The sequence below is a fragment of the Typha angustifolia genome, chromosome 15 (genome assembly GCF_048772165.1).
Source record: "Typha angustifolia cultivar Huaian chromosome 15, ASM4877216v1, whole genome shotgun sequence".
NCBI lineage: Eukaryota > Viridiplantae > Streptophyta > Magnoliopsida > Poales > Typhaceae > Typha > Typha angustifolia.
The window spans coordinates 3,470,205-3,482,591 of NC_133253.1; the positions used below are offsets into that span (position 1 = coordinate 3,470,205).

At 38.8% G+C, this 12,387-nt stretch overlaps 2 protein-coding genes across 2 annotated transcripts; one reads left to right on the forward strand and one right to left on the reverse strand.

Moving 5' to 3' along the window:
* Positions 1 to 83: 83 nt before the first annotated feature.
* On the forward strand, positions 84 to 3,958 carry LOC140779377 (replication protein A 70 kDa DNA-binding subunit B-like). Its single transcript, XM_073124405.1, has 12 exons — positions 84 to 336; positions 983 to 1,129; positions 1,225 to 1,380; positions 1,569 to 1,746; positions 1,886 to 2,153; positions 2,243 to 2,345; positions 2,428 to 2,552; positions 2,650 to 2,728; positions 2,819 to 2,966; positions 3,063 to 3,223; positions 3,319 to 3,439; positions 3,609 to 3,958. Exons 1-12 carry the CDS (start codon positions 200 to 202, stop codon positions 3,801 to 3,803), a joined length of 1,818 nt encoding a protein of 605 aa, XP_072980506.1. The 5' UTR covers positions 84 to 199; the 3' UTR covers positions 3,804 to 3,958.
* Positions 3,959 to 4,212: 254 nt separating this feature from the next.
* Positions 4,213 to 7,529, reverse strand: LOC140779379 (ninja-family protein AFP3-like). Its single transcript, XM_073124406.1, has 2 exons — positions 6,533 to 7,529; positions 4,213 to 4,811 (listed from the first exon to the last, which is right to left on the reverse strand). Exons 1-2 carry the CDS (start codon positions 7,179 to 7,181, stop codon positions 4,393 to 4,395), a joined length of 1,068 nt encoding a protein of 355 aa, XP_072980507.1. The 5' UTR covers positions 7,182 to 7,529; the 3' UTR covers positions 4,213 to 4,392.
* Positions 7,530 to 12,387: the final 4,858 nt, after the last annotated feature.

Genomic DNA, 12,387 nt, shown 5'->3' on the forward strand with positions numbered 1-12,387 from the left:
TTTGAAACCAAAAAGTCCTTTTAAGAGAAAACACGCGGTAAAAGAGCTCGAATGGTCTCTCCCGCCGAAACCATTGCCAAGAGCTATAAAAAAGAGAGCTCTTTTTAATCTTTCCCCTCTCATTATAGATCTACATACTTTCGTTATCTCTCGATATCTCCTTTCCGCATCTATTTCCTCCGTTGTTTGATCGTGAAGGATGGAGAAGTCGTTGACGCCCGGAGCTGTCTCCTTGATCCTTGCGAACCCATCGCCCGACTCGTCATCTGAGATCCCGGAGATCGTCGTCCAGGTCGTCGATCTGAAGCCTATCGGGAGCAGCACCACCCGATTCACGTGAGCTCTTCCTATCCTGGCCTTTTCGTCCTTCGCTGTTTATTTACTCCTGATCAGATTTTGGCGTCTATTATTTCAGTGACTCCAATTAGATTTCATTGAATACCAACTAAATCTGTATCTGTTTTGATGAAAGATCCAACTATTTCTGACCGAAATAAAGTTAGGCACATGCCTTGGTATTAGCAGTAGGGCCGAAATCCGATTTTTCTCTGAAGTGCGAGAAGTTTTTTGAGAGAGTTGAGGGGAATAAACGGCAATGTGGTTGTCAAGACTTGTTTAGGAGGGGTACGGACGTATGCATATTAGGTGTTTGTAAAAGGTGTTGTTTATGATGTGATTGTTTGCTATTAGCCTCAAATAGGCTGTTATTCCAACAATGATTTTCTTCTTCTTTCAAGATTTTGTTTTCAAATTTAAATGATTATTGACATTCTACTATTTTGTCATAATCGATTTTCCTCTCTATACATTCCCCTCAATATGGACATTTTGGAATGGATCAAAATACTTATAACATGCACAGCTCCTTCCGTGCTACATGAACAACCCATTTTAGCATTTCGTTTACTAACTTAATTTGGGAACCAAATCAAGAAGCTAATTGCATAATATACTTTTTTATTTTTATTTTTTTAATTTGCAGATTCATGGCTAGTGATGGGAAGTTGAAGCTAAAGGCAATGCTTCCTACCCACTTTGCCACTGAGATCAATTCAGGAAACCTTCAAAACCTGGGGCTCATTCGCATCCTTGACTACACCTGCAATGCCATTCCAAATCAACCTGAAAAGTAATGCTCAAGTTCAAGTTCAAATTTCTCATAGTAATTTGATTTAGTTCCTGAACTACCTTTACTAAAGATGATATCGTTTAACAATGTATCAGGGCTTTAATTGTGACAAAATGTGAGATTGTTACACCTTCACTTGAGACTGAGATAAAGAGCGAAGTGAAGAAAGAGGAGCCTGGAATTGTGTTGAAGCCTAAGCAGGAGGTACTTTTAAAGTCTGCAGCACAGATTGTCAATGAGCAGCATGGAAAGTAAGGATCTGTTGATTTACTAGCGGAGTTTTCCATTCTTATTTTACAACAGTACTGTCAGTGGAAATTTGTGTTGATAATCATGTTGATTAGGAGCACTAGGAACTTCTTTAATGTTTCTTAATTTGCATATTTTGTTTAAAGCTTGTCAGGCATTTCTTAATATTGTTGTATTTTTGTACCTTCAGTGCTGCTCCTGCTGCAAGATTGGCAATGACAAGAAGAGTTCATCCTCTTGTTTCCTTGAATCCCTATCAAGGCAATTGGACTATAAAGGTGCGGCTCACAAATAAAGGTAATCTGAGGTCATATAGGAATGCCAGAGGCGAAGGACATGTCTTCAATGTAGAATTGACAGATGAGGATGTACGTGTCATCTTTTAAAGTGCTTTGTTATCTGAGTTCAATTAGCTGTATTCCAATCATCAAGATGTATATGATTGGATTATATCATGTACTTTAAGCTGTATTTGTGACTTACAGCAACTTCCTTTCTTATTCTCAGGGTACCCAGATACAAGCTACCATGTTTAATGAAGCTGCAAACAAATTCTACACTAAATTTGAATTGGGAAAGGTTTACTACATTTCAAAAGGATCACTCAGGGTTGCAAATAAACAGTTCAGGACTGTCCCAAATGATTATGAGATGACATTAAATGAAAATGCTATAATTGAAGAGGCTGATGGAGAAACTTTTGTGCCTGAAACAAAATTTAACTTTGTGAAGATTGACCGGCTGGGCTCATATGTTAATGGCAGGGAGCTTGTAGGTAAAGCTTATATACCTAATTTTCTTGTGCCATAACTTGTTCCTTTTGCTTACTATAAGTGTAAATATCGTATATGTTTCTGCCCTCAGACATCATTGGCGTTGTTCAAAATGTGTCCCCAACTCTAAGTGTCCGGAGGAAGAGCAACAATGATACAATCCCAAAGCGCGACATTACTGTTGCAGATGATTCGTAAGTTGGGTTTTCACTTTGCTTTTAACCTCATTGATATCATATTAAATTATCTTCTGAAGCAATTGAATCTGTGTGTCAGGAACAAGACTGTTACAATCTCCCTGTGGAATGATCTTGCCACAAATATTGGCCAGGAGCTGTTGGAGATGGTTGACACTGCTCCTGTAGTAGCTATCAAGAGCCTAAAAGTAGGAGAATTCCAAGGTATGTTGACCTCATAACATAGAATCAACTTGTTACTATTCTGAATTGCATACCAACTATCTTCAGTGAAGTTTGTAATCCAAAAATTGTTTCGTAGGAGTGTCACTATCATCTTTAAGCAAAAGCACAGTTCTGATTAACCCAGATTTACCTGAATCAAAGAAGCTTAAATCATGGTGAAATTCAAGTTCCTGTCTTGCAATTTTTCTTCCTCACAAGGAACACAACAAAATTCTGAATTTTAGTCTTTCTATTTTGTCTAACAGGTATGATTCTGAAGGCAGAGGTACTTCCATGGCATCTGTTGGTTCAGATATGGCCCTTCCTTCTTCAAAGTCCGGTTTAAGGTCCATGTATTCTGATAGAGTATTTCTATCCCAGATTACTAGTAATCCTACCTTGGGTCAGGATAAGGTACTGCTTTATGTCTTTTAGAAGCCATGCCCTTTGATATATTTGCTTCATAATTCTATATACTTGGAAATCCTCTAAGCTAGTTTATGTGGCCAGCCTGTCTTCTTCAGTATAAATGTGTACATAAGCCTCATTAGAACCGATCAAACAATGTGGTATAGAGCTTGCAATACCTGCAACAAGAAGGTGACTGAAGCTGTTGGATCTGGATACTGGTGTGAAGGATGCCAGAAGAACTGTGATCAATGCTCACTGAGGTAATTAAGATGAACTAAAGCAAAATTTAGGGTATCATATTGCTAAGGAAAAATTTCTAACATTACAGTACTAAATTCTGTGTTGGTGCTTGCAGATACATAATGGTTGTCAAGGTTTCAGACCCCACAGGAGAAGCTTGGCTTTCAGTTTTCAATGAGCAAGCAGAGAAGATTATTGGTTGCACTGCTGATGAGCTTGATAGAATAAAGACAGACGTAAGGCATCCCAAAACTTTTTGGTGGTATTATTCTAGGCTTACATAGCATAAATCATGCAGTGTAACTATTAAATCATTCTAGCTCGTCTTAATTAGTTTGCACATCCAGCAACTTCTTTAATATCTAAATCTCAGATCTTATCTTACCAAATTTCTTAATGTGTCAGGAAGGTGATGAGAAATATCAATTCAAATTGAAAGAAGCAACCTGGGCTCCTCATCTATTTAGAGTCAGCGTTACTCAGAATGAGTACATGAATGAGAAGCGACAAAGGATAACAGTGAGGAGCCAAGCATCATTAGACTACTCTGCTGAAGCAAGATATCTGCTGGAAGATATTGCAAAGTTATCTGTCTCCTAATCTTAAGTCCTGCCTCTTAATGTAAACTTACCCGCTGATCCTTCACTGTAGTCAGAACTTTTACCTCTAGATAGTAGCTTTCATTGTAAAACTCAGATCTGGATTTCATTAGCTTTTGCCATTTTTGTGAAATATAGTAGGCACAGTCCTCTTTACCTGAGAATTTATCAGATAAATCTTTATATATAATGTCACTCAGTCTAAGTGATAACTCACCAAAGTTTCTAGAAGTTAAAAACATTTTTGGGTTTGAAATGTTTTGAAATAATTTTGCTTTTTCTTTATGTGTAGTAGCTTGGATTGTCTGAATAATTGCATGATGTTTGTATTTCTAACTTAATTTCTTTAGTTGTACAAAGTTCTATAAATTAATACACCATTCAGAGGTTTGGTATGCTTGCCAAAACCATTCAATCAAATATTTCTACTTTAAACAAGCTCAGTAGGCATATAACTGAACTAAGACGAGACCTCCAAATCTTCTCTAACGAAGAATGGCACCTTGTACTCCTTAAAACAAGGAAAGCCAGCTCATCTATGGCAAGGAAAAAAGAAGTGAAGATAAGACTAGTATTGTTCCAGATCAAGACTACAAGAAGGCAGATGGAGAAGGGTTGACAACAATGTGCCTGAGAGGATGGGCCACATCTCCACCTCCGGCGTGGTTCACAAACTCGGCCGGAGTGAGAAACTTGCCATGGCAGACACAAACTATTCTCACCTCTTTCCCTTTCTGGAATTGATAGAGGAATCCTTCAATCCTCCTCCCATTAGGACCTTCTCCCTTGGTGGAGACACAAGGCATCTCTTCCATTATGTTCTTCTCCACCTCTCCAGTGCTACTGCCTCTTTCTGCAATCTTTGTTATTGGATCTTTCTCCCCTCTATCACAATTCAGTGCTATAGGAGGTAATGCCGGTACTCTATGATTGGTATGTTCAGGTAAAGATTGAACAGTGTAGGGGATCTTTGCTTCTGCGCAACTGGTAAATCCACTGGTATCAATTCCTGAAATACAAAAGATTGAATCATTAGGATTTGGGAAAGGGAATAAGTAAACATTTTATTTTGGTTTAATTCTGACTTCTTTTAAATATCTGGCAGGTGAAATGACAAAACAATAAAAATCCACAGCAACCATTAACGACCGTAACAATCACCTTCCTAGCTCCACGATCATTACGAGTCTAAATTCGAAAATGGAATTGGATTCTGACTCATGAGAAGAAAGTTAGAGTTATCGTGGATCTTTGAAGTTAAAGATATATCTCGAGATCAAATAGTTAGATAGTCGAGTGCGTTTGTGAGTGAGATAGATACAGAATGGAGAACAAATCTATCGGGATAGATTTTGGAAAAGGGAGGCCAAAGAAGCGTGGTGGTGAATGGCTTAGGGTTATGGCAAAGTGGTGTAGATGACAATGGTGGAAATTGGTGTAATTAGTTGCGAAGTGATAAAGAAAAATTAGAGCCGTTTCTTATTGCGACCGGACAAGGAGGTAGGCAGCGGTGGTCGACCTAGGTAAAAGCTAGGGCTTTCACGGCTTGGAGGTAGTCCAACAAGGAGGAGGAGATAATCTTGTGAAAATAATTCAATAATTCAAGATGACTAATCAGGTGCATACCATATCTATTTATAGGTAACTTTCTGATTCAACTAGACTAGGTAATAAGATCGAACAGATTCAAATCTCATTGCTTAATATAAGATAAAACACTTAAACTAGGGTTTCTTGCCGTCGGGCATTCAAACGGTCTTGAGGGTGTTCAAACGCTTGAGAGCAGAAGAAGTGTTAAGGCGTTCGAACGGCCCCTATAGGCTCAATCTCGAGATTAGTTTTTTCGACTATCGAAATATTTATTTCCTTTATAAGCAACTATTATCTAACCATTATAGTGACACATTTGATATAATCCATCTAACTTAAATGCGAGGTGGTTCAAAGACATCATCGTCAAACGACATGCCATTGCTCATTCAAACCATGACGCAGAAAAAATACAAAATTGCTTCAACTCTGTTGATCTGAATTCTCATTTTAGCGTGGAAGCACTTGTCAATTTGTCATTGCCGAGTCAAAGCCTAACATTAAGAACAATTAAGAGTTGAAGGTTGAAATGATAAGTCCATTGCATTGGAGTCAATCCACTAGGCAGTTCTAAAAAATAAAGATCAGGATCGGACCGGTATGACATGGAAATTTTTTTGCACCCACATTCCCACAGTATCAAAGAATAAACGACAAAACTCTCGTATCACTAAAAGATGAACTAGCTGTGTGATTTCTATATACTGAACTAATCAAAGTATAATGGAAATTGGGTCGCCATTAGTAAGGAAGTTTAGGTAAATTGCAGGGTAGATGCTTAAAGCCTCCTAGAAGGCAGACAACCAACAGTGAATGAAGTTGTTAATCTCTAGATCCTACAATCACTGCATTCAGTACAAAAAGACATCTATCTACCTTCAATAAATTTAAAAGAGGCATTCAGCTCCAAAGTCTTCTAGATTCAGAAGCAAGGGACTCACTTCAGCATTTAATTCAGATGCATTCCTCTAAGAATTAAATATATATGAACAACAGTATCAACATGATCCAATTCACCAAAACTATTAGACAAACTTAATTCCTACCATGGAGATACCGTAGCCTAATCTACACATCTTGATTTAACGTTAACAAGAAATTACTTGTCACCAATTAAATAAGGAAGATAAGAGCAGATACCTCTCGTCGCTCGGTTTCCAAAGTCAAGCACGCCGATGGCCGAGCTACTCCCCTGCGAGCCAATTGAACCCTGAGAGATTGGTGGCAAGCCATCCACAACCAGAGTAGATGCCGATGCCGATGCCAACCGGCGAAGTCCATTAGGATGGATACAATTCATGCGTCCTCCAATTCGATTGCCACCCAGGAGCTGCAGGCATCCGGAATTCTGCTCACTATCCATCTCCTCGTCCGTTTTCTCTTTCGCCAACCCAGACTTGATAGAATTCCTCCTCTCCGATCTTTTCCTCTTGGCCTCCAACCTCTTCAAGCTCTGCATCTCCTTCCTCTTCCTCATCATCATCATCTCTTCGGCCTCCGCCGGCAAAGAACTCGTCCTCACGAGTGAGCTGGCGGTTCCCGAGAACTCACTCCCGCCCCCGCCCCGGAATGGTAAGAGGGAAGCGATTGATGACGACCTAACCATCTTCTTCCCATTTGGGTCTACACCATAGCACCCACCAAGAGAAAGACCAAGGCTAAGCTCGATCTCATCGGAATCGACGTCGGTGGTCTCAGGTCGCACATCGGAGCAACTATTACTAGCAAACCGCTGCAGTAGATCCTTTGAGCACCTTTTGTTTCCCTCCATTGTCTCTTCCTCCATCATATAAATACGTGAATTAGGAACTGAATCAGAGGAAGTTCAACCGATTCCTCCATCTTTTCTTAAATTTCGAAGAAACCCAGATGCCATTTCCGTCCAAAATTCAATATTCGACAAGAAATTTAAAGAAAAATTGCGAAACATAACAGGAGAAGAACTTTAAGATGAATTGATCAAGAGAAACAAAAACCTCATTTTTTTGAAAGATTTTGCTCTCAGTTTGCTTATCACATCTATCGAAGAGAACCCACAAGCCCAAATCGAAAGAGAAGAAGACATTAATTGTGGAGCCGAGCAGAGCCGAGCAGGGCAAGAAGAGAGGTGCTCTTTTTAGTACCTTTATTTTTTTTATAGAAAAATTGATTCAAAACACACGGCCTTTTCTGCTTTTATTATGGTTAACACCGTACCTTTAACGTTTGATCCCGTATTTTAGATTTAATCGTAAAAAGTATTTCATTTTAAATTAACTTTAACCGTATGTGTAAAATGACCAAAGTGCCATTGCTACAAAGTTTGAATGAAAAGAAAAATGAGGTACTACTCCATCAAACACAATCACCCATTGTGCCCAATTTAGTGTGAATATGACCCTAACGACCCTATTCACTTAGGTGCCACGAGGATGCACCCACCCAAAGCATCGACGTAGTTGGTTCAACATCAGCTTTCTCTATCGTCTCCTCCTCTTTTGCATCACTGTAGAGTATTTTGATGAAATGATCCGAAATTTGGTTCTCGAGCTTGAGTTTTGCCTCCTTGAGAAACACAATTTGGAAAACCACCTCTGCATCACAACTATCGGGTACCGTCAGCCCATTCATCAACCTTCACTCCTATCTTGACCTTTTATTTCTAGAGCATGATGTTGTCGTCTTTCTTAACTTGTTTTTATGCAAGGTGAACAAATCTCTCATAGTTGTCGTTAGCACTATTCGAGTGTTAATTTAAGACCAGCATTGCTGTTGGTCTAGCGCACTGCGCCATACAAAAGAAGTCCCTAGCATGCTCTTCGCCCTCTGTAGAGAAAATAAAGTTTACCTCGTTGAGACTAGGGTCGTGTGATTGCTCCTTCATCTTCTTTCCTTTGCTAGAGGAGGGAATCCATCTCCTTCTTGTTTTCAATGATGGTACAGCACCACCTCGTCGTCCAATTACCATCGATGCCATTAGAGTCTCCGCCAACGTCATAATGTTTTTGCTCGAGGAGCCTTCGATGACAACTAGAGGGGGTGAACAGGAGGGATGAGGGATAAATTTAGGTATTTATTATTTTAAAAAATTAACGTAATATTTTCTATTATGTTAGTTAAGTCAAGATACCTATGTAGACGTTTGAATAAGAAATACCCATTAGGTAAGGTGTAAATAACAATAAAAAGAAAATTGCAGGGGTTATAGTGTAAATGACACTAAAAAGTAAAATACTAAAGGTATACATACAGGATAATAAACACCATGGTGTTTTCTTAATCAATTTCGCTTTTATTTTTTTTTAATTGCCAAAATAACCCTTTTCGTGGAAAGCGAGCGATTCCTTTCCGCCACGTGTTCACGTTGCCTCACGTGTCCATGATTGCAATTTCGGACCCGGATCCATTGGCGCGCCGCCAACTTCCTGCAGAGCAGACGGCTTTGGCTCCGGTCGTAGTGGGTATACGTGGCACCAATTGACAAGCTCCTGGCGATAGGTGGTCTCAGGTGCTCTCCTGCAGGTGCCCCCGTGACGTCCTTCCATATATCTGAGGGGGGAAAGAAAGAAGAAGGAGAAATGAACGGAGGAGATCTTTCGAAAGGTCATAATAGGTATTTGATGTATCGGATTCCTTCTAACCCCAGTATTGCCGATTTTGCCATGTCGACGGTTCTTCCATCGGCTCGGCCCGGCTATCCAAACGCGAAAGTGGGAGTACTGGGTAGGACGGCGACCGTCGGGAACTCCGGATAGGGTGGGGGGCGACCAAGCCACGTGGCTCCAACTTGCGGACCTTTTTCTCCTCGGGGAGCTGCCGTGGCTCCACGTATCCAACAAAAAGCACGAAGACAAGGCCCGGACGGTAGGAGGGAGGGTCCCACGACAGCTCACCCGGGTGGCCAACTTGCGAGGAGAAGGGGGGTACGTGTCGGGCAAAGGGCAGGGCGAGATGGACGGGTGGGGGCGGTCCCAGTGGGTTGTCGCGGTCGCACGGAGATCCTCGCTCTGGATACTCTTGCCGGACACGTCGCTGTTCGATTACGTCGCAGCTCGATGGAGACGAGGCGACCGCCACGTGTTGCCTATTGGGTGGGCGGCCCAAATGGATAAGAACACTGCTTGATAAGAATGTTGTCCAATCTAATCAATGATTGCCATCTTCTTTTTATATAAATACTGGCCGGACTTTCGATGTTTTTTCTATGAACCGATCGAAGTAGGATAATTCTAGTTGAATTTTAAAAATATATATATAGACATCTGTGCCACAAGGATGTATACAGTAAATATATATATATATATATATATATATATATATATATATATATATATATATATATATATATATATATATGTAAAAATAGTAATAATTTAAAAAAATTGACTAAAATTATTCGTAAATATGAATCCACTAATGAACTCCACTGTAGTTAAGTTCATGACAAAGATCATGAGTTTAATATCTTGAACGCATGATTAAAGGATATCATTGTCTGTTCCTTAATAGTAGTGTTGAGTCAGTTGTTTAATTTATATATCGAAAATATTAACATCTTTATTAGCTTATGATAAGCATTCAATCTCATGATATATACAAACAAAACTACTTTACCATCTCTTTTTAATTCATGGTCTATTCACCTTGGAATAGCCATGCATAGCTGGATATCACTTCTTCTTACTCATCTCTCTCCTAATACACCCACATACTCAAATAGAGAGAGAAAGAAAGAGAGAGAGAATAAAAAAGAGGCTTAGAGAGAGAAGCTATACAATCTCTAAGAATCTATCCTTATCCTTTTCTATTACTACTTTGACTGATTGCTTTAATTGAAGAGGAATATAGTATATATTGTTGTCTAATGAGGTCTGATAGCTTGCCTACACGAATATCACTTGAAGATTGAGTTATTTTTATTCATCAGGCTAATAATGATAGTTGTTATGCTGAAAAGTTCAAGTGGTGCAAGAGACATAGAAGGTACACTAAATTTCGTTGCTAAAGGACTTTCATTCTAGATGAGTGATAAGAAATAGATGATAGTACATGCAGCAAGTTGGCTTATTCTTTTGAGGCACTAATCAAAGAGCTGAAGAATAGTGAGCAGTTGTTAGAACCTGAAGAAAGTCTCCTAAAATTACCTAACTTCAATCGTACGAATCTTGCAATATGACACCACCTTGAGGTTGAGGCCAATATGCCAACTCCAGACAGGCCCTCCAAAAATTGCATCCCATTTGTGCTTCAGAAGGCTTTGCTTTAATGAAAGTAACTCTTTACCTTCTTCAGTGAGAAGAATTAGATGGTGAAGCCTTCAAGTATCAGGAAATGAGACAGTCTAGATAGAGCATCTCAATGGAAGATGCATTACATATCAGAGAAGATCTTCTTTATGCCTTTATCTGATCACAACAATGTATTAGTTGCATCTGATTTCATTAGTATTTTTCCTACATACAAAGTCTCCTACACAAAGAAGTACTACAAGTTGTGTGGTCCTCTGCCATTGGAGAATTTGGAGAATCTATTAAAGATCTTGAGTTGGTCCCTAGGCTATATTGTACCTCAACAGGATGCGTGACACATTCGACATCGAATCGTGCTGAACTGTTTGCTGAACATGCCTGTAAATATGTACATCTATATCTTCAATAAATCTGCATCGATTCTTTTTCCTTGACTTTTAGCTTTAGGACAACAGTTTGGACCATCCAGATCTTGGTTTATTCTTTCAATTTTGTGAATACTAATTCCCAAGTTATTTACTCAATTTGGTACTGCACATAGTAGCTGATTTAGTTCATATAATGTAGTAGTCTGTTAACAACCGAAAGCGAAGGGAGACAAAACATTGCTTCTGTCAACAACTGAAAGCAAAAGGTTGAGACAATTCATTGCTTCCTAAATATTTAGAAAGTCAAGCATATATGAACTGATAGCATCTTTACTTGCTCACTTCCTACTTTGCTTATTGCTGGAGTTTGTCAGTAGCAAATTATTATGCATTTCTAATTCAGATGTCATCAAAACAGATATCCTTACAATTATATAGTTTTGATGCTCTGTTCATGACTATTCTGTCAACACCAAAAGTAAAGTATCTAGGTCAAGGAAAGATCAGCTTTCCTTTGCAATAAGAAGGTGGTTGCGCGAAAAAGTTGCTCATAGTGAGAAAAAAATTGACAACTTATATCAATTTGATAGGCATAAATATGCACCACATATCTGCAAAACAGTGACACCTAGTTCCTTTCTCATGTTTGTGCAAATCCGGTATGGAAGTAAGTCTAGTTTGATCTTCGAGACTATGCAAGTATGCAACCCATCGACTTCGAGCATACATGAAGGCACATATTTGCCTTGCTTACCAGCTTCTTTTTATCCAAATATTAGGAAAAATATTGCTTAAAGTTTAACAGGAAGGCAAGAATTTTTATATCAAACAAGTAAGTTCAGGCTTATCTGATGACTCTCTGTTATTTTAAGATGCAAAGAAGGTGTAGCTCTTTGGAAATCTGTTATGTATATCTTTGCATTTAATTCATGATGTACATGAAATTAATTTTGTTTTCTTGCATGAATATATATTGTATAAGTGCCAAATATTTTCAGACTATTCGAGAGTAGCGATAGATGTTTTCATTTTCTAAGATGGTCAACTACGATAAGGAGTTTGATATATTTTTTTCCTCTAATCTTTTAAGGAGAATGATATTGAACATAAGACAATAAAAATTTGAATTTTAACATTTCCTTGTGATCAAATTAGATATTGTGGATGAGAGTCTTAAGAGAGCGTCTATATACAAGTTATTGTAGTGCGATGCTTATCTTACCCGTTCGCTAAAGAGAATAGGTGATCAAAATTTTCTATTTTGAGAATTTCTTAAATGTAGCAACATGGCACCTCTCTCACCGTCTCTATTCGGTGTAATCCTCTCTTAGTTTTCTACACTACAAGATTGAAACAAGCTTTCCTCATATACTTTTCTTCATAATTTTGTTTAGACAGC